We start from the raw sequence: 22351 nt of genomic DNA on the forward strand, positions 1-22351 counted from the left end.
TACATATTCAATATGCAGTGTTCTTCATCTTGGATAACTTTTTAACCACATTCATTTAAAAAAAGAACTGATCCCTTGTCCAGTACAGAGGTTGTTCTTTAAATTAGGGATTTATTCATTATACAGTAAGGAGTGGTTGAATGACTACCTAAATGCAAAATTTAGTGACTAGAAAAAACTCAATTCACCAACAAATACACTGTCATGTAAATAAACATCATAACATTAATTGTGTCAATAAATAAGATGGCAAATTATTGTTGTAAATGAATATCATAAATATATCAACTTAAAAAGTCTCATTGGCCATATTTTTGTGAATAATGGGCTTAGTCAATTGGTATTGTTTTGTACGTCTTTTTTTTTTACCACACTGACAAAGCAACAGTGTCTTAAAAGTTGTTCTGAATGTCTTATTGCAAAGAGCATAACACATTGGATTAATTGTGCTATTGATATAACAAAGCCAATATCCAAGATTCCAATATATGCGAGGGATACAACTTTCACAAAATGTATTGACTAAAACCATTATGTTATATGGAGCCCACGTTATGATGAAAGCTAACAAAATTGCACTAAGTGTTTGTGCAGCTTTTTTTTCTTTGATAAGAGACATTCTTTTCCGTTTTGTGATCTGATTTCGTGTCTTTGCTGCAAATCTTTTAGCTAACGTTATTTCTTTGAAAGATATAAGTGCATTTGTCCGAGCAGCCACAGTCATATTTTGTAGCACCTGAGGATGTGACACGGTAGATCTTGATTCATTTTGTAATGTCCCTTTGTGTGCAATACTTTTTTGGGAGTTAATACTTTGAAACTTGATCTCCTTTTTGATTGAGTGTGTGTCTAATTTGAGGTGTGTGGTTTGATTTTTTCCTGATGATATGTTTACTTGTTTAGTATCCGGACATTTTTTTGAACTAAGAATGGAATTATGTCCAGGAAGCTTTAACACAATGGAAAACAATGTTCTTGGATTTTCAGAAACCTCTTCTTCATCAGAGGTGCCTGAGTTATCAAGTGATGCATTTGCATCAACATTGTTCCAGCTCTCAGTGCTACTTTGATCTTGATCTATCTTCTTTGTGTTTGGTTTGAAGAACTTTGCTCTGTAATAATGAGAACACCACCGATATCTGCTAGAAGAGAATTTTAATTTCTTCTGGGTTTTGTTGTAGCTGTTACTTCTAGAACCTCTTTTTTTATTAGCAACTTGAGTTACCTCTGCTTTAGTTCCAGAAGCTTGCAGACCTGCCAGTTCTTTTGTACGTTTCTCGGTTTCTCTATAGATTCTCCAGTATAGGATTGTCATAATTGATACTGGAAGATAAAATGCGGCAATTGCAGTTCCAAATGTAATGATAGGTTCTGTCAAGAACTGGATAAAGCATTCATCAGAGGGGACAGTGCGTTTTCCAACAAAGTATTGCCAGAACAATATAGCTGGAGCCCAAAGTATAAATGATATTGACCATGCCAAGCCAATCATTATCCCTGCTCTTTTAGTGGTTCTCTTAGTCCTGTAAGTTAGTGGCCTTGTAATGGAAAAATATCTGTCGAAACTGATAACAAGAAGATTCATGACAGAAGCATTGCTTGCCACATAATCAATCATAAGCCAAAGGTCACAAGCAAGACTACCCATAGCCCAGTGATCCATGATAATATATGTAGTAAAAAGATTCATGGATATTACACCAATAATGAGATCTGCAAAGGCAAGGCTCAGTAAAAAATAATTGTTGACTGTTTTCAGTTGTTTGTTAACCTTAAAGGCTAAGATCACTAATATGTTGCCTATAATAGTTACAATAGCAATAGTCCCACTAAAAAACGCAATTAAAACAACTTGCCATACACTGTGCCCGCCTAAATAATCCTTCTGAGTGTCATTTCGAGATGCTGAATTATTGATTTCAGCTAAGACATAAGAGGAATTAACAGTGAGTTGGGGGATATCATATGTCCCGAGGGAAAATACAGTTTCATTATGGTGACTTGTAGATGTCGGAAGTGTTTTCAATATCAAACTTATGTTTGATAGTAAAGTGTATAATGTGATATTATTTTGGTGGAGCATGTTTCTGTAATCTGAAAAAACAAGAGAAAAATAGATTAGAATTTTTTTTTACTATAACATCTTAAAAGCATAATTCAATATCATCTATACTATGAAATAAAATAATAGTAAATATCTTGTAGAAAAAGAAAATTGATTGACAATGTTGGGAATCCCTCTATACCACAGAACCAAAATAGAACAAAAAATACCCAGATTGTACCCAGAGGCATAACTAGAAACCACAGGGCACTGGTGCAAAAAGTGCTCTGGGACCCCCCCATACATCTCACTCCACCAGCCCCTTCATGTGTCACACTCACACCCCTAAATGAGTCTCATTCATACAAACACAAACTGACATACATGCAGATACACACCATATAACACATATAGATACATACACGGACACACATGCTGATACACAGACACGCACTCATGCAAATGCAGACACACAAACTAACACACATATGCAGACACATATATACACACAGACACACATGCGGATACACAGACACACATACAGACAGATACACATACACTTAAGGAGAAACATGCAAAGACACAGAATAACACACATACAGATACACATGCAGACAGACAGATGCAAATACAGAAACACACTCACATACAGACACACATATATACACACACACACATACAGAGACACACATACATTAAGACACACACACAAACACACACACACGCAAAATGGTTTAGTCACCCTCCTGTTTCCTGCCTTTTAGGTGCAGTGGCTCAGGCTGATGGGAGTCAGAGTTCCCACTCTGACTCCCTCATCTCCTACAACGCTCTGTGTAAGCTGGGAGGAGTGACCTGGGCTGTTACTTTCTCACAGCTCAGTCTGACCTCATCACAGGGGGCCTGGTCGCGCTGTTAAAGTGCAGCGCTTATTGGGCCCCCTGGAAATACATAGCATCGGGTGGCCCTAACAGCATGGGCCACCCGATGGGCACCTGAACGTGCGGCTCCGACAGTTCTACCGTGCGGGCCAGGGCTGCAACACATGGCCGGCTGGGCACCGCGGTTCCAGGGCTCCACAGGGCGGCCGGGCCCCCTGGAGTGAGAAGCCCGGTCGCAGCTGCGACCCCCTGTGACCGCGGTAGTAGCGCCACTGGTTGTACCTGAAACAATAATGCTTCTTCTGATGAGTACTACGTATAAATGACTTCTAGTAATATTTCTTATTTTAGATATATAAACCACAACATTTGGGTTAATTCATCATAATGGAGTATGATTGACTATACATAGAAAGCTTAAAAAGCAAAATCAATCTTTTGTAAATGCTTTAAAAAGGAAAGAAAATTATCATGCTTTTCACTTCTAAATTATATATATATTTTTGTAGCAAAGAGCATAATTGTGTCATATATTAAAAATAGATTGCCATAATTCATTTTTAATGACTACTCAAGCAAATCTCTGTTAACAACATATAATAGTTAGCATAAAGAAGATGATGTAAGTTAGAAATATTTCCATACACATATTCTGTACAGGGTTTTGAATTTGTTTGTCCTTTAAATATTGGATTTATATTTTCTAATTTGAATCAGATTAACATTGTGTATTAATAATTATGTGTTAATTTAATATAAGAAGCATAAGTATAACAGAAAAGGTACAATATACTTTGTTTAAACAATAGCTAACGTAGATATATATCTGTCTATCTTTAAAAATTCACTTTGAGTCTGTTGCAGTCCACACTTAAGGAATAACCCTATTAGAGAAAAACTGCAAGAAATGTCCAGCAACACAACATCAGGGTTTATTCACTCTTAGAACATCCAATAAAACACATCTTTTGACACATAAACTGTGTGTATCATAGATAGAAGTCAGGTTTACTTCACTGTGAAATTTGACATTTTCTGCTTATACATATACTATAAAAACATTGCGGAATTTGCTATTGTTCATCTTCATAATGAAAAAAGATTTAAAATACATATGTTATTTCTCCAGAAATGTATGTTTCATTTAATGTCAACAATACCAATTTATACCCCAATTACTCTGAATTATGCTTGCAAGTGTTTTTTTTTACTCTGTAAGAGTCAAGTATGGACTGGCTAAGACATTATGCTGTCACTGAGTAAGCCTATATTTTTCATCAGCTGACCACTCTAAACCAATCAGTGATGCCCCTGTCCAACTGAAACTAAGATTCAAAACCCAGATGCCACCTGGGGGACCTGCAAATCAACACTGTAGGCTCACTTTAGGGTTTAATCGTTGGATCCCTTAAGATAAGAGTGCCCCTGGTGGCCTCCCAGCACCATAACAAATTAATTTAGATGTACATATAGATGATGGGTTTAAAACCACACCCTGTCTCTGCCACTATAGTATAGAGAAAGTGTGTAGAAGCACAAAGGAAAAAAAACAAAGATCCCATCTCAGACCAATTTCCAGGTGGCTCCTGGAGTAATTATGAAAACCTGAGAATACTGAAACTGGCAAGAGTTGCTTTGCAGAGTTATTCTCTCCACCTTCCATTGTGTCACTTATCTCATCTGTCTATTATTTGTAGTTTACAATTCTGTAGTCCCTCCTCAAAGTATGCTCTGCAACAGCTGTCAACTTAGCAATAATTAGGAGATAAATGATTTAGCAGGTACAAATGTTTGCAAACTGAAAAGCTTGCTGATAGTAGGAATAATGGGATACAAGTACCATCACAATGGGATATACATCCAGATGTGACATGATTGCGATAGTTATATAGTAGATGTAGTACACATGCCAGTAAAAAAATATGTTGCTCTATATCTTCTTTCTAAATCAAGCAACACTAAATGTGTTGATTTGTAATGACATAGTACTTTTTGTATTGAAATTTTGTTACCGTAATCTCAATTTTGTTTGCCTTGAACAACACCTCTGCAACCAGATATCTCATAAAAGTCATAGATTACTAGGTAAGCAAGGGAAATGCAACATACAGTTCAGGCAGTTAAACAAAGTAACTGCAAGTGATAACTCAATATATAAAACCTAACTGAAGTTGAAATCTTACTGGAGGAATGAATCACTACTTTCTCCAGGGCACTAATTCACTGTCCAACTGAGACATAAATGTTTAAATGTCTTGTATGCATTATAACTTAAATCAGCTCAGGGAATGGTCCTGCTTAACACAATGGCAAGAAACTGCACCAAATCTTTATTAGGAAGTTGAGGGTAAATTAATTGTTACACATCCCTTCGGTAACAGTAATGATGTAAGTGCATAAAACATTCAACAGTATTGTAACAAACTTACCTGATCCAGCTGAATATGTCATACATCTTCACTGCTCCCGTCCTCAGGTCGTTCGGACTTGAACAGGGAATGCATATACTTACCATTTGACGCTGGCAAACCGGTTCTCTTCCTGGTTCACGTGGGCTTCATGTGTAAAGTCCTCTTCTTCCATATATTCCCTCAGATGCTGCCCGCTGTTTTGGCACTTCTTTTTTAATTTAAATTGTGTTATGTCACGCCTGCCCTTAAAGTGATGGAATCATCTAGACCAGTGTTCTGCAACCTTTTAAGACCCGCGGCCTGGCGGAAATAGGAAAAATATTTCACGGTGTCAGCCAGAAATAAAAACCATTGTAAATAGAATTTGATTTATTAATTCTAATGTTATAAAATTCCAAGTTTTTGTTAGTGCGACGTCTGCTGCTGCTTCTTTGTAAGCAAACTTGATATACGTGGTTGCAGCGTTGTTTCTGAGAGATGAAGCGCTGCATTAACATCCATTCAATTACTCTGTTTGGTTTTTATTACTAACATAACTGAAAAAGTGTTTTCACACAAATAGGAAGTCAAAAAAACGACCAACAATTTGATAGTTTTATAACTCAGAGATGGATATCCTTTATCGAGGGATATCCAAAATTGAGACAATTATTGCATGTTATGTCTGGAAACCAAAGTGACATCAGAAGACTCATTAGCTTTTCTTTCTCATGAGAATCAAGAGCACATGAATTTATATCTTCCAAAAAGGGATTATTAATCCATAGGTTACCTTTACATGTATCTTCATTTTCAGGGAAATAATTATTAAAGTTTTCAGCTAATGCTCTTAAATGTTGGCTTATTATGTTGAATATGACTTTCTGGTTGATATCAGTAGCATTCAAAAATTCTCCCAAAAGTGGAAACATTTCTATATCTTCCTCCTGTATGCGACTATCCCAAAGAGCCAGCTTCTTTTTGAACGCATCCATTTTATTTCTTAGTGTAAAAATACTTGTATAAGACCCCTGAAGAGAATATATCCGCCATATACGCAAGCTTAGCTATCCATTCCTGATTCAACAAAGGCTCTACTAGGTCAGATTTGTGCTCTTGCAGAAACTGCCTTACTTCTTCCCTCAGTTCGAACAGGTGTGCAAGAACTCTTCCTCTCGATAACCATCTCACTTCTGCATGGAGTCAGAGATGTTGGTGATAAACAAAACTTTTGGGTGTGCAGCTTCCTTTATTTTCGCAACTACTCCTGAGCGACGACCAGTCATGCTAGCAGCACCGTCCGTACATGCACCAACGCATTTACTCCAGTCAAAGCCCTGTGCTTGAAAATACTCATCAAGAGTATCAAATATTTCTGAACTAGTGGTCCGTCCAGGTAAATCAAGGCAACAAAGAAGTTCTTCCCTTAAGTCTTCATCGTCACTAGTGATGTACCGAACTGTTCGCTGGCGAATAGTTCCTGGCGAACATAGCGTGTTCTCGTTCGCCACGGCGGGCGAACACATGCGCGGTTCGATCCGCCCCCTATTCGTCATCATTGAGTAAACTTTGACCCTGTGCCTCACGGTCAGCAGACACATTCCAGCAAATTAGCAGCAGACCCTCCCTTCCAGACCCTCCCACCTCCTGTACAGCATCCATTTTAGATTCATTCTGAAGCTGCATTCTTAGATAGAGGAGGGAAAGTGTAGCTGCTGCTCATTTGATAGGGAAATTGATAGCTAGGCTAGGGTATTCAGTGTCCACTACAGTCCTGAAGGACTCATCTGATCTCTGCTGTAAGAACAGCACCCCAAAAAGCCCTTTTTAGGGCAGGAACATCAGTCTGCTTTTTTTTTCTGTGTAATGTAATTGCAGTTTCCTGCCTGCCAGCTTCTGTGTCAGGCTCACAGTGGATACTGTGCCCACTTGCCCAGTGCCACCACTCATATCTGGTGTCACAATAGCTTAGGCTTGCATTTAAAAACAAAAAAATGTTTTCACTGTAATAGATTGAATAGCAGTTAGTTGTCTGCCAGCTTCTGAGTCAGGCTCACAGTGGATACTGTGCCCACTTGCCCAGTGCCACCACTCATATCTGGTGTAACAATAGCTTAAGCTTGACATTTAAAAACAAAACATTTTTTTCACTATAATAGATTGAATAGCAGTTAGTTGTCTGCCAGCTTCTGTGTCAGGCTCACAGTGGATACTGTGTCCACTTGCCCAGTGCCACCACTCATATCTGGTGTCATAATAGCTTAAGCTTGCATTTAAAAACAACATTTTTTTTCACTGTAATAGATTGAATAGCAGTTAGTTGTCTGCCAGCTTCTGTGTCAGGCTCACAGTGGATACTGTGCCCACTTGCCCAGTGCCACCACTGATGTCTGGTGTCACAATAGCTTAGGCTTGCATTTAAAAACAAAAAAAATCTTTTCACTGTAATAGATTGAATAGCAGTTAGTTGTCTGCAAGCGTCTGGGTGTCAGGCCTTCAGCGTTTACTCTGCCAACCTCTGCAACTGCACTTTGCCACTCATATCTGGTGTCACAATAGCGTGCCTTTAAAATCCAAAAAGTTTTTCACTGTAAGCTAAGAGCAGTCTGTGTCCTTCAAGTGGGTGTCAGGCCTTCAGCATGTACTCTGCCAACCTCTGCAAGTGCACTTTGCCACTCATATCTGGTGTCACTATAGCGTGCCTTTAAAAAGCAAAAAAGTTTTTCACTGTAAGCTAATAGCAGTCAGTGTACTTTAAGTGGGTGTCAGGCCTTCAGCGTGTACTCTGCCAACCTCTGCAAGTGCACTTTGCCACTCATATCTGGTGTCACAATAGTGTGCCTTTAAAAAGAAAAAAAGTTTTTCACTGTAAGCTAATAGCAGTTAGTTGTCTGCAAGCGTCTGGTTGTCAGGCCTTCAGCGTGTACTCTGCCAACCTCTGCCAGTGTACTTTACCACTCATATCTGGTGTCACAATAGCGTGCCTTTAAAAAGCAAAAAAATTTGTCACTGTAAGAAAATAGCAGTCAGTGTACTTCAAGTGGGTGTCAGGCCTTCAGCGTGTACTCTGCCAACCTCTGCAAGTGCACTTTGCCACTCATATCTGGTGTCACAATAGCGTGCCTTTAAAAAGCAAAAACGTTTTTCACTGTAAGCTAATAGCAGTAAGGGTACTTCAAGTGGGTGTCAGGCCTTCAGCGTGTACTCTGCCAACCTCTGCAAGTGCACTTTGCCACTCATATCTGGTGTCACAATAGCGTGCCTTTAAAAAGCAAAAAAGTTTTTCACTGTAAGCTAATAGCAGTCAGTGTCCTTCAAGCGGGTGTCAGGCCTTCAGCGTGCACTTTGCCACTCATATCTGGTGTCACAATAGCGTGCCTTTAAAAAGCAAAAAAGTTTTTCACTGTAAGCTAATAGCAGTCAGTGTACTTCAAGTGGGTGTCAGGCCTTCAGCGTGTACTCTGCCAACCTCTGCAAGTGCACTTTGCCACTCATATCTGGTGTCACAATAGCGTGCCTTTAAAAAGAAAAAAAGTTTTTCACTGTAAGCTAATAGCAGTTAGTTGTCTGCAAGCGTCTGGTTGTCAGGCCTTCAGCGTGTACTCTGCCAACCTCTGCCAGTGTACTTTACCACTCATATCTGGTGTCACAATAGCGTGCCTTTAAAAAGCAAAAAAGTTTTTCACTGTAAGCTAATAGCAGTCAGTGTACTTCAAGTGGGTGTCAGGCCTTCAGCGTGTACTCTGCCAACCTCTGCAAGTGCACTTTGCCACTCATATCTGGTGTCACAATAGCGTGCATTTAAAAACAAAAAACGTTTTTCACTGTTATAAATTGAATAGCAGTTAGTTGTCTGCAACCATCTGTGTGTCAGGCTCACAGTGGATACTGTGCCCACTTGCCCAGTGTCACCACTCATATCTGGGGTCACAATAGCTTGCATTTAAAAACAAAACATTTTTTTTCACTGTAATAGATTAATTAGCAGTTAGTTGTCTGCAAGCGTCTGTGTGTCAGGCCAACAGCGTGTACTCTGCCAGTGTGCACAGTGCCACTCATATCTGGTGGCACAATAGCGTGCATTTAAAAACCCACAAACTTTTTTTTCACTGTAATAGATTGAATAGCAGTTAGTTGTCTGCAAGCGTCTGTGTGTCAGGCTCACAGTGGATACTGTGCCCACTTGCCCAGTGCCACCATTCATATCTGGTGTCACAATAGCATGCATTTAAAAACAAATTTTTTTTCACTGTTATAGATTGAATAGCAGTTATTTGTCTGCAAGCGTCTGTGTGTCAGGCCATCAGCGTGTACTCTGCCAGTGCACAGTGCCACTCATATCTGGTGGCACAATAGCGTGCATTTAAAAACAAAAGACTTTTTTCACTGTTATAGATTGAATAGCAGTTAGTTGTCTTCAAGCGGGTGTGTCAGGCCAACAGCGTGTACTCTGCCAACCTCTGCCAGTGCACATTGCCACTCATATCTGGTGTCACAATAGCGTGCATTTAAAACCAAAAAACTTTTTTCACTCTTATAGATTGAATAGTAGTTACTTGTCTTCAAGCGGGTGTGTCAGGCCTACAGCGTGTACTCTGCCAACCTCTGCCAGTGCACATTGCCACTCATATCTGGTGTCACAATAGCGTGCATTTAAAACCAAAAAACTTTTTTCACTGTTATAGATTGAATAGCAGTTAGTTGTCTTCAAGCGGGTGTGTCAGGCCTACAGCGTGTACTCTGCCAACCTCTGCCACTGCACAGTGCCACTCATATCTGGTCTCACAGTAGCTTGCACGCATAGTACCACTAATCCAAAAAAAAATGACAGGCAGAGGCAGGCCACCCCGCAGGGGCCATCGTGGTCGTGGTGCTGTGACTCCCTTTTGCCCTAGAATAATGCACAGTTTTAAGAGGCCACGTACCCTGAACTTGAATAGTTCTGAGGACATAGTTGACTGGCTAACACAGGACACCCAATCTTCTACAGCTTCCGCTCGGAACCTTGACGCACCATCCTCCTCCAGCTTAGCTTCGGGCACCTCTCAAGATACCACTCACCCGCCTGCCGCCACCACTAACACTAGCACCACAGCCGCTTCACTTGGTATGTCAGAGGAGTTATTTACACATCCGTTTGAAGAAATTAGTGATGCGCAACCATTATTGCCAGAGGATGTAGATAACAGGGATATGTCTCAGGCAGGCAGCATTACACACATGGACGTACGGTGTGATGATGATGATGTTGTACCCGCTGCTGCTTCCTTTGCTGAGTTGTCAGATACAAGTGAAGCGGTTGATGATGACGATGCGTCCATGGATGTCACGTGGGTGCCCGCTCGGCAAGAAGAAGAACAGGGCGAAAGTTCAGATGGGGAGACAGAGAGGAGGAGACGAGTTGGAAGCAGGGGGAGGTCGTCGCAAGGAGCTAGTGGCACAGTCAGACAGCATGCATTGGCACCCGGGGTCAGCCCGACAGCACGCCAATCAACGCATGCTGTGTCCACCATCAGAATGCCGTCATTGCAGAGCTCAGCAGATGTGTCTGCCTCTGACAACAGCGATGCCATTTGCAACCTGTTCCAAAAGAAACTGAGTCGTGGGAAGTCCAACACCCACCTAGGTACAACTGCTTTGCGTAGGCACATGATCGCACATCACAAACGCCTATGGGATCAACACATGAGTACAAGCAGCACGCAAACTCAAAGCCGCCATCCTCCTCCTGGTCCAGCATCTTCAGCCACGTCAACCACTGCTGTCCTCCTTCCCCCTCTCAACCATCCGCCACTCCGTCTCTCACCTTGAGCAGTTCCCGCTCATCTGCCCACAGTCAGGTGTCTGTCAAGGACATGTTAAAGCGTAAGAAGCAAATGTCAGAAAGTCACCCCCTTGCCCAGCGTCTGACAGCTGGCTTGTCTGAACTATTAGCCCTCCAGGTTTTACCATACAAGCTGGTGGAGTCTGAGGCATTCAAAAAATTTGTGGCTATTGGGATACCGCAGTGGAAGGTACCCGGACTAAATTTCTTTGCACAAAAGGCAATCCCCAACCTGTACTCGATTGTGCAAAAGGAAGTAATGGCATGTCTGGCACACAGTGTTGGGGCAAGGGTCCATCTGACCACTGATACCTGGTCTGCAAAGCATAGTCAGGGCAGGTATATCACCTACACTGCACATTGGGTAAACCTGCTGACGGCTGCCAAGCATGGAATGCGTGGCTCTGCAGAGGAGTTGGTGACACCGCCACGACTTGCAGGCAGGCCTGCTGCTGCCACCTCCTCTACTCCTCCTACTCCATCCTCTTCCATAACCTCCTCGGCTGAGTCCTCTTCTGCTGCTGCGTCTTGCTCCACATCAACGGCACCCCCCCCCAGCTCCCGAGGTACTATTCCACATCCCGGATACGGCAGTGTCACGCCGTCTTGGGTTTGACTTGCTTGAAAGCGGAGAGTCACACCGGACAAGCACTCCTGTCCGCCCTGAACGCACAGGTGGAAAAGTGGCGGACTCCACAGCAACTGGATATCAGCAAAGTGGTTTGTGACAACGGAACAAATTTGTTGGCGGCATTGAAGTTGGGCAAGTTGACACATGTGCCGTGCCGTACAACGCTTTGTGCATAAGTACCCAGGCTTACAGGACGTCCTGAAGCAGGTCAGGAAGGTGTGTGGCCATTTCAGGCGTTCCTACACGGCCATGGCGCACTTTTCAGATATCCAGCGGCAAAACAACATGCCAGTGAGGCGCTTGATTTGCGACAGCCCGACACGTTGGAATTCAACACTCCTAATGTTCGACCGCCTGCTCCAACAAGAAAAAGCTGTTAACGAGTATTTGTATGACCGGGGTGCTAGGACAGCCTCTGGGGAGCTGGGAATTTTTTTGCCACGTTACTGGACGCTCATGCGCAATGCCTCTAGGCTCATGCGTCCTTTTGAGGTGGTGACAAACCTAGTCAGTCGCAACGAAGGCACCATCAGCGACATCATACCATTTGTTTTCTTCCTGGAGCGTGCCCTGCGAAGAGTGCTGGATCAGGCCGTAGATGAGCGTGAAGAGGAAGAGTTGTGGTCACCATCACCACCAGAAACAGCCTTATCAGCATCGCTTGCTGGACCTGCGGCAAAGCTGGAAGAGGATTGTGAGGAAGAGGAGTCAGAGGAGGAATGTGGCATTGATTAGGAGGAGGAAGGCCAACCACAACAGGCATCCCAGGGTGCTCGTTGTCACCTATCTGGTACCCGTGGAGTTGTACGTGGCTGGGGGGAAGTACATACCTTCAGTGACATCACTGAGGAGGAGGAACGGGACATGAGTAGCTCGGCATCCAACCTTGTACAAATGGGGTCTTTCATGCTGTCGTGCCTGTTGAGGGACCCTCGTATAAAAAGGCTGAAGGAGAACGACCTGTACTGGGTGTCCACGCTACTAGACCCCTGGTATAAGCTGAAAGTGCCTGAAATGTTACCGAATTACCGCAAGTCGGAAAGGATGCAGCAGTTCCAAAATCAATTAAAAAGTATGCTTTACACAGCGTATAAGGGTGATGTCACAGCAACACAGGAATCTAACAGGGGAAGAGGTGAAAGTAATTCTCCTCCTCCCACGACCACGCCGGCAAGGACAGGACGCTTTACAGATGTGTTGTTGATGGAGGACATGCGGAGCTTTTTAAGTCCTACGCATCGCCACAGCCCTTCGGGGTCCACCCTCAGAGAACGACTCGACCGACAGGTAACAGACTACCTCGCCTTAACTGCAGATATCGACACTCTGAGGAGCGATTAACACCTTGACTACTGGGTGTGCAGGCTTGACCTGTGGCCTGAGCTATCCCAATTTGCAATAGAACTTCTGGCCTCCTCCGCTTCAAGTGTACTGTCAGAAAGGACCTTCAGTGTAGCAGGAGGTATTGTCACTGAGAAGAGAAGTCGCCTAGGTCAAAAAAGTCTAGATTACCTCACCTTTATTAAGATGAATGAGGGATGGATCCCCAAGGGACTGACAGTGGGCGATACATTCAACTAAAAAAGGCCTGATGAGGGGGACTACTTAAGACACCACTCCTATCTGGTGGCACATTAGATTACACGCGCAGTGCCCCAAATTTGAAGTAGGAGGACCAACCAAGCATCTTTTTCCATCTCCCGGTTCCTAAAATCGATGCAGTATACACGTCCCCTGATAGGGGACGTAACAGGGATTAAACTGATAGGAATAGTACTACTTAACACACCTTATAATAATGCAGAGAGAGGCAACGCAGAGAGAGGAGTCTGAAGAAGAGGAGTCAGAGGAGGAAGGTGGCTTTGAGGAGGTGGAAGACCAAACACAGCAGGCTTCCCAAGGGGCTTGTTGTCACCTTTCGGGGACCCTTGGTGTTGTACGTGGCTGGGTGGAGGAAGAGACCTTCAATGACATCAGTGAGGACAAGGAACGGGACATGGCTAGCTTGGTATCCAACCTTGTGCAAATGGGGAGTTTGTGGTTGTGCAAATGGACTGTTTGCGGTTGTTTGCGGTGCGTTAAACAGGGAGTTTGGTCTGTCACTGTGAAGCGGGCGTAACCCTTACACTACCTGATCGATACAACATCATACCTGATGTTTTAAAGCACGTTATTCCAAACAATTTAGGAATGTTAGGTGATTTATGCCCTTTATATATTAAAACCAGACTCTGCATCAACTATGTAATTTGCCATGGGAGTTTTGCCATGGATCCCCCTCCGGCATGCCACATTCCAGGTGTTAGTCCCCTTGAAACAACTTTTCCATCACTATTGTGGCCAGAAATTGTGGGTTTTAAAATTTGCCTGCCCATTGAAGTGTATGGTTGTTCGCCCGTTTGCGAACGTTTGCTGAAGTTCGCTTTCGCCGTTCGCGAATGGAAAATTTTATGTTCGCGACATCACTAGTCTTAGGTCTTGCATATTATTTTCTAGTATTGAGATCGGCAGGGTGTTAATAATGTGATTTTTAAATCCTGCACTTTTTTTAATCTTACTCCTCATTCCTCTAATGGACTCTATTACCACACTATTCGAACTTGGTTGGCTCTTATTTGTTTCTCCTTCTTAAGTAAACAAGAAGGAGAAACAAATCGCTTTATATTATTTTTGTATAACTGGGAATCCTACCCCTTCCTTAGATTGATTGATTGAGAGGAGTTTTCTTGCCATTCTTGTTTTTTTTGCCTGCCATATAAACTTAGACCAGGCCTGTTGTATTAATAGCAGCCAACTATCGGGGATACTCAGGGGGATCATTCTAAACAAATATAGCCATTTTGGTAAAATGTAAGACTTAATAATATTAATACGGCCCCAGCACGAGAATTATAGATTCTTCCAACCCTTTGGGAGTTTATTCATTTTAATAAGTAATGGGAGAAAATTGATCTCTACTATTTTCAGTGGGTCAGCACAGATATTAATTCCTAAATAATTAAATGATTTTTCGACCCATGCAAAGTCAAATTTCTTCATAATCTAATTTTTTCTTCTTTATTTACATTTACAACTAAGATAGTTGATTTTTCTATATTTATTTTATATCCAGATACCTGGGAAAATCTTCCAATAATTTCCACAAGTTGTATTATAGATTGTAGGGGTTTTTGTATTGTTAACATAACGTCATCAGCATATAAATGTATTTTTATATTTTCTTTATTAAATTCAAAACCTACTATCCTCTGCTCTTGTCTTATGGCTAAAGCCAAAGGTTCTAATGCCACAATATAGAGTACCGGACACAAGGGACACCCTTGTCTTTTTCCGTTTAGCAATGAGAACCATTCAGATCCGAAGCCATTTCCTACAACTCTAGCCGTAGGTACTGTATAAAGAGCAGAGATATTCTGGAAAAGTCTTACCTCGTATCCAAATGCCTGAAGGGTTTGCCTCATGAACTCCTAGTTGACCCTGTCAAATGCTTTTTCAGCATCTAAAGACAGGGCCAACATGGGAGCCCCCCATCTTCCCTCATGATTCAAAACATCAATCAGTCTTCTTATATTATGGGTAGATGATCTACCTGGGACAAACCCCACCTGGTCCCTATCTATCACGTCTGGTATACTTATTTTCAAACGTTCTGCTATAATAGCCGAATAGAGCTTTATATCGGTGTTTAGAAGGGAAATTGGGTGGTAGTTCTTAATTTTTTCTGTATCTTTTTCTTGCTTAGGAATTGGGACTATATTCGCTTGCAGTAATTCTGCTGGGATCTTTTCAGTTGTTCCTGGTGTCAGTTCTTGGTGTCAGACCTTTAAAGATTTATATAGGGTATGTTTCATTCTAACAGCAGTGAAGTGATGTTACTTCTTGCCTAGGCTGTAGTATGCACCTCTTTACTTAGGAGTAAACTATTCTCTATATAATGCATCCTCTTATTTCTTCATGGCTACATGAACCCTTTATTCTATTTCTTTTTAGTGGATATAGACTGTTAGCAGTATAGAGTGCTCATTGGATAGCTACACAGACCTACTCAGTCTATTTTGTGACTGATTTCCTTTGTATTTTTATATTCCACAGATATTTATATAGTAGTCCCCATGGGCACTTTTTAAATAAAGCCTGTTCATCTTATAAGACATTCATTTCACTTCAAGTTTATATTGGAGTGTCTTTACTTATTTCCATATATGTTTTACAGTCCAATTTATATAGCACAGTGGTATTTTACATTGTACCTTACATTGTATATACATTTAATTTCACCATATTAACATAGGAGATTTGCTATACTGTTACCAGTTTCATGTAGTTTGTGTTCCAAACTTTTGGATATTCTGTTACATGTAGGGTTACATGGTTGCATAGACTGAAAGGAGACATGTGTCCATCAAGTTCAGCCTTTCTCGCATCTGTTTTTAGCTCTTGATCCAAAAAAGGCAAAAAACCCAGTCTGAAGGACTTCCAATTTTGCAGAAAACTTGGGGAAAAAATTCTTCTTGACGCCAGAATAACAGTCAGAGTTATCATTGGATCAAGAAGTTATTATCCCATAATTAAAAAATTATATAATTGAGTATGATGTTTTTTTTATGCATCTGTGGCAAACTCCTCTTTTTACCTGAGTTTGCCACTAGCTCCTGGAGGAGCCTGCTTGCCAGCCTCCTGCCCACAGACCATGGGCCCTGCAGGGAAACCTGTAAAAGACTAGCGAACTTGACCGACTGTTAGCACGGATTTCCCTGGAACTGTTTTGGGCATGGGGCCATGCTTGCGGTCAGTCAAAACTATGAATTCCAGGAAATTCCTAAACCCATGAACCGATCTGGGTGATTTTTGGATATGTTGTTCACCCTGATCGGGGCTATCGGGGAATTTATGGGGTTTTGTGTGTTTTTAAGGTACTTTTTGGGGTATGTTTTTTTCTTGTAGATAATTGAGTTAGATTAGCACAGTTCCTGATTTAATTTTTGCCCAAGCACAGAGGAGGGATTCTATTGTTTGTGTGTGTCTCACTGTATGACTCTGTTTTAATTGGTTTGTTCACTTTGTGTCCCTGGGCCCAACAAGGTCCACCTAGGTGTCGCCCTTGTTTGGAAACTTGCATAAAAGGCTATTCCAGCTTGCACTCCAAAACTGTGTGTCGTGGGAAAGAAGATTTACTCCTGTGTCTGCTGTTCCAGCTTGCAGGGATTTAATGGGGAAAGTCCTTTTAAGGACTAGAGCTAATTCCCCATTCGGCTCCAGGAAGGAGCGGTTCCAGGGCCCCAGTCAAGCCACGGCGACTGTGGGCAGAAGTGCTGCAGTTTGTCCCATGTTCCAGCTAGGAATCGGTCCTTGGCGGAGGTACCCAGTCGGGGTACAGGGAGCTCTGTTACAGCATCCACTTGCTGTTTAAACATCTGTACAGACAGATAAAACCAATTTCTTCAGGCAGAGAATTCCACATCCTTATTTTTCTTACTGTAAAAAATATAACCTTTCCATTGCGTTAGACTAGACTCCTTTTTTCCAGTCTAAACGCATTACCTCGTTTGTAAACAGATTTCCAGACAATAGTTTGTATGGGTCCCGGATATATTTATATAATTGTAGATTATGCTAGCTTTAGTGTACCTATAATCTTAATTTTATTAATGACATGATGCAAGTATTTTCTTAAGCCTCTCTTTACTAGAACTCCACAGCAGCACAGAAAAAAACAACCAATCAGAAAAAAGTTAGGTACTACAAAACTCCCCTCACATCATTTGCTCTTTCAAGCTGCGGCAAAACATAACAAAAGGCAGAAAATAATGGGGAAGAAACAAAGTCCTAGATACAATGAATACAACAATGTCCACCATCCGAGAAGAACTGCCAAACCAGATAGAGTTGATGTACTGTAAACTGAGACGAGAGAAAAAACTGAATCGAAAAGGTTGGTAAGCCAATGAAATGTACTCTGAACAAAACATGTAGTCACCCAGTGTAACAACCAGAAATACCATAATATACAGAAATCCCAATCCTTACTTTGGAAACGGACTCAAGAACCAATGACAGGTAGCAGAGACAACAAGCAGAGTTGCATACGTACCTGATGAACCCAGACTATAAAACTTAAACAAGGGAGGGATAAGAACGGGTGGGAAATACTCGCCTCCTGTCATTAGTAAAATTAAGATTATAGGTACACTAAAGCTAGCATAATCTACAATTTTATAACATGACAGGAGGCTTCGTATTTGCTGTTTTAACGCTCAGCCAACAAATCCAATGCTGTTTGTTTCACTGGTACCTATTGCGGGAGATAAGTAGACCAATCCCAAATGGACCTTCCAACTGCGAGGAGTGACACTAGACGGATCGATGAAGATGCCAGCTGCCGATGTACCCCAAAATACAGGAAAAAACTCCATCCGCTGTTAGATCCACAGAACGTGGGGATGTGACCTGTTTCCTAGCAGACGTCCATGAACTGCAAAGCTGACCTATTAGCCATTTCCCCGTAGGTGTAAAATACCGAAGGTCATCCGTGGATGTAGATCCGTGGATGTAGGATCGCGAGAAAAACTGCCACCAGATCTTGATCTCTGATGTGGGAGATGGCTTCTTCGATCGTGCCAGAGTCACCAGGTGATGTAGCCTTGTAGGCATATTTCCAACCTCAGGTAAGGCATCTGAGTCCATCACCAATCCGTCCCAGAACCAAATAGGGTCTTTTTGTTCCCTCGCGATCTACTAGTCAAGAGGACTCATCCGGGAAGGAAACAATTATGCTGGTAAAAATGCGGGCCAAATTAGTTGTTTACCAAGTGAATCCAGTACTCCAATTGGACTGTGGAAATTGCGACTGTGGTAGGCCAAGTACCCCCAAGGGACGTCCTATCAGGGTTCAAACTGAATCTGTGTAGTGAAACAGTGCTCGAGCCTAGAAATACCAAAGTGAGGAAAATGTAACCAGTAGTTGAGAGATTCCATCCAAAGCCAAGAGGTAATTGAGACTAGCCTAGATGGAGAGGAGTCATCACCAGCTGTAGTCGTATGGACCACCAAGGAGTTGAAAGCGGTTCGAAGAGTAGGCGAGTTGAAGGAGAAACCAAATCAGTCCTGCTGAACAAGGGTCTGGATCAGGATCTCCATCCTTGAGACTGTCGACTGACTCGAGAGAGAGTGGAATAATCTGAATAACTGCTTGTACGATCCCATACCAGCTCAGCCCTGCCAAAAGCCCGTTATAGGACTTATGGTATGTACGTCACACCCAAGATAGGGTATAATAGAGAGAGGCATCTAAGACTCTGTATCCTTAACGGTCAGGACCTGCTATCTCCAATAGTGGATCGCAGGACGAGGGACCCAGGCTTATACATCTGAGGTCTGCAGTCTGGGCATCCCTATAAAGGAATATCTTCATCTTCGCCTAGCGAACCGTGATCTCATAGCATTCTCTACCAGGTAGATAAAATGGGAAATCCCTTCGCTAAGGACAGCTGACTCCAGATCATAGATATAGCAAGACCAGGTGCATAGCTTCCCCCGTCCAAAGCAGAGGCTGTACAGGTTGAGAAGGTCGGGCAGACAGATTCGACCCCGACACCGTTCCTGGGTAGTACTCCAGTGGCAGGGTGCATCCCGACTTTGTGACGTACGTGTGCAAATCTACGTTAAACATGGTTCCTCCAGAGTCCAAACAGTCCTCGTTGACAGTACTTCAATGGACGGATGAGCGAAATTCAAATCTCAGGAAGGTTCCTATGAGGGAATTAGTGTATAGAAGGAGGGTCCTCTATATCCGAATCGTGTTCTCCAGATACGTTCTCGGAGGAGTAGGTGCAGTCCTGTCACCTATGCCAGGGCCGCCAACCGACAGGGAGCCCAAAATCGACCGGGACTCCAGTCTTGACCAGTGCGTACGCTGTAGACCGGGGTGCAGGGCTTCCCTATTCCCGTCGTCCGGGTAAAGGCAGGTGTTCCTTGAAGGTTGATACCCTTGATAGGGGGAAAAAAAACTGTCTGGACAGTGTGTCCAAAACGGTATGTAAAAACCTAACCAGGGTGTGCTTGCTTGTTCGGCCAACACTGGTTATGCCAAAACCTACACACTTGTAATAGTTGGGGTTCTCCCATCAGACGTACAATCTCCTGGAATAAATTCAACAGGGAGGTATAGGGTACCCATAAAGTGTGCCAATCCCAGGAGCTGTACTGAGACAGCCACTTCCAAACAGTCTCTACCCTGTCCAATAATGCATCAGGGGAGTGTGTAAATGAGGTAAGGAATCTCCCTCCGTAATACCATAGTGAGTACATCCTGGGTGGTGATATAGAGGCATGGGTCCAGCGAACCAATCCTAGGGGATATAACAGTTAAAGCTAGGGTAAACATGGACTCTGCCCAAACAGGCAGCACCTCTATAACGAAAATAGTAGCACAGTCGTTAGAGTTAATGGAGGGATACTCTCCTCTCACCCAGTTGCTACTAAGCAGCGTCTCCTCGTTATTTTGATGAGGTAGTCATAATCCGTAATGGAAGAGCTGTAGTATCAGTGGCAAATCACGTTAAGTAACACAGACCTCCGAATTGAGCTGAACTATGAAGACACTGGGTCTTGTACTGGTATACGTCTGTAGGGTGAAAAGGGTCGACAGTAGGATAAATAACCCTGTAGGGTAGTGTCAAGTGCCGAGTTCATTCTCAAGGAGGGGGAGCAGAATCCAGTACCCTAGAAACTGCCATGCCAGTGGTAAATGAGGAAACACTATAAGTGGTTATCCTGGTCTGTGTCATTAGGGGAGCTCAGTAGTGGGTAGAGTGTATGAGAGAGCCGCACTCTCAAATACTGTAAACTGTATCCCTGTCATAGGGAGAGGGTCATCTCCTCTAATAGTAATAGGCTCAGGGACTATGGCAGTGCCTGACTCTGAATATGAGTGCGGGACACACTACCCACCTGCAGTTGCATCCATATCAGCCTCGGGCCGAGGTTAGGGGAGGGTCGTGCCCTCCAACTGCAATATAGTGACGGGTTCCGTAAAACAGAAATGGTCCCCTCTAATCCTGCACATCAGCTTACGTTCTGGGCTGAGGTAATGAAAGGGCCGCACCCTCTTATCATGCAAACCAGAGTCCCTCTCAGTTCCAGACTGATAGTAAGTAGGAAGCTTGCCATCTAAAAGTTGATGAGGTGGGCCGATGTCCTGAGAGGCATTCTCCTCTGATCCAGAAATCACTCTCAGCCTCAGGCGCATGAGAGGTGTATACAATTGGAGATAAAAAATCCTGATAATAGTTGGAGTATACTCCAGCCTGGGGCCATGTCCCGTAGTCTAATAATGGGGAAAGGCCGAGAAAACTGCAATAGTTAGAAAAAATGATGGAATCTACAGACCGCCGCCTGGATCCTGCGCAAGTGTGCGGAATCCAGGATGGCCGCCGGTAGTCTGGGGAAACGCTGGAGATGTTCTCCGCGATCCACGAGAGCCCGGGAAGTTAGAGGAGGCCAAGACAGGCCTCTCGATGACCCGACCGATAGGAAAAAGGGAAGACACGAAAACAAAGACATAACAGACTACAGGTTCAGATAAAGGAAAATACGTACCTTGGGGGAAGGTAAATGACAGACAGGAAAGGTAGAAGACAGGTAAACCCAACTGAAAGGGTCAAGAGCTAAGCATGACGTAGACATAAACTACCTAGACCCTAAATGAATACCGGATATGCAGCAAAAGGATTCGTTGCTAAAGTCGAGGAATAATCGTGTTACCCTGTTGTCATTTGAGCACTGGTTCCTGTATGTGCATCAGAACGAAACTCTCCTCGGAGATGTGCCACCAGGCTGGTGCGAGCAGTGGCTGCCCGTCCGGAGATTTACGTAGAGACCTAGCCCCTTGGGCATGCGGTTTAGGGCCTTCACCCTTCCAAGCATACTTAGGTGTACCTATACTGGTGTCACCTCAATAGTATGGTGCAGTGCTTACCCGGACACCCCCCTATCTCTGTGTCACTAGTGGGTAACTTGGCATTCCTCAGTAATACTCTCTCAGGCCTGCAGCCAAGAGAGGGTCTGGGTACCGATCAACGTTGGAGCGGGTCGGTCAAAAGGCACAGACATGGCAGGCCAATCGATGGGGCACAGACCAGTCAATGGGGCGCAGGCCAGTCAATAGAGCACAGGCATAGCAGGTCCATCACTGGTGTTGTGTTCTGACAGCCATAGGAGACCAGTCTGCGTGGGCAGAGCCCCCTTTTATATATCTATATAGAATCCAGGGGTAATAGGTGCAAACCCAACTCCATATACCAAGCCTCCCTGGTAGAGCAAAAGTGTGTTAAGAGCACTAAATAGGAAATCTGGTATTTTCCAAATGTCCTGCAGCCACTGGTCACTGGTGTATCCAGGCCACAATCCCAGTTCAGTGCAGGCAATGTGGCACAGACAGAGCAGGCCAAGTCACTTATAAATGTATATGGTAGCATAAAGGGTCACTGTATTGAAGGGTTCCCCTCTGTAAATATAGGTGTTAATAAAACAGATGTAAGCCTCTGATATAGGGATATGTAGCATGCAGGGTTCAGACTCCCCTGG

At 43.1% G+C, this 22351-nt stretch overlaps 1 protein-coding gene across 1 annotated transcript in view; it reads right to left on the reverse strand.

Annotated features, from left to right (window-relative positions):
• Positions 1–289: 289 nt before the first annotated feature.
• CHRM3 (cholinergic receptor muscarinic 3) overlaps positions 290–22351 on the reverse strand; it is a 252798-nt gene continuing 230736 nt past the window's right edge. The window contains exon 3 of the mRNA XM_063441774.1: positions 290–2094. Coding sequence (XP_063297844.1) covers positions 290–2083 — 1794 coding nt within the window. The 5' untranslated portion in view covers positions 2084–2094. The remainder of the gene's footprint in view (positions 2095–22351) is intronic.

This window comes from Pelobates fuscus, chromosome 2 (assembly GCF_036172605.1).
Source record: "Pelobates fuscus isolate aPelFus1 chromosome 2, aPelFus1.pri, whole genome shotgun sequence".
In the NCBI taxonomy this organism is placed as follows: Eukaryota; Metazoa; Chordata; class Amphibia; order Anura; family Pelobatidae; genus Pelobates; species Pelobates fuscus.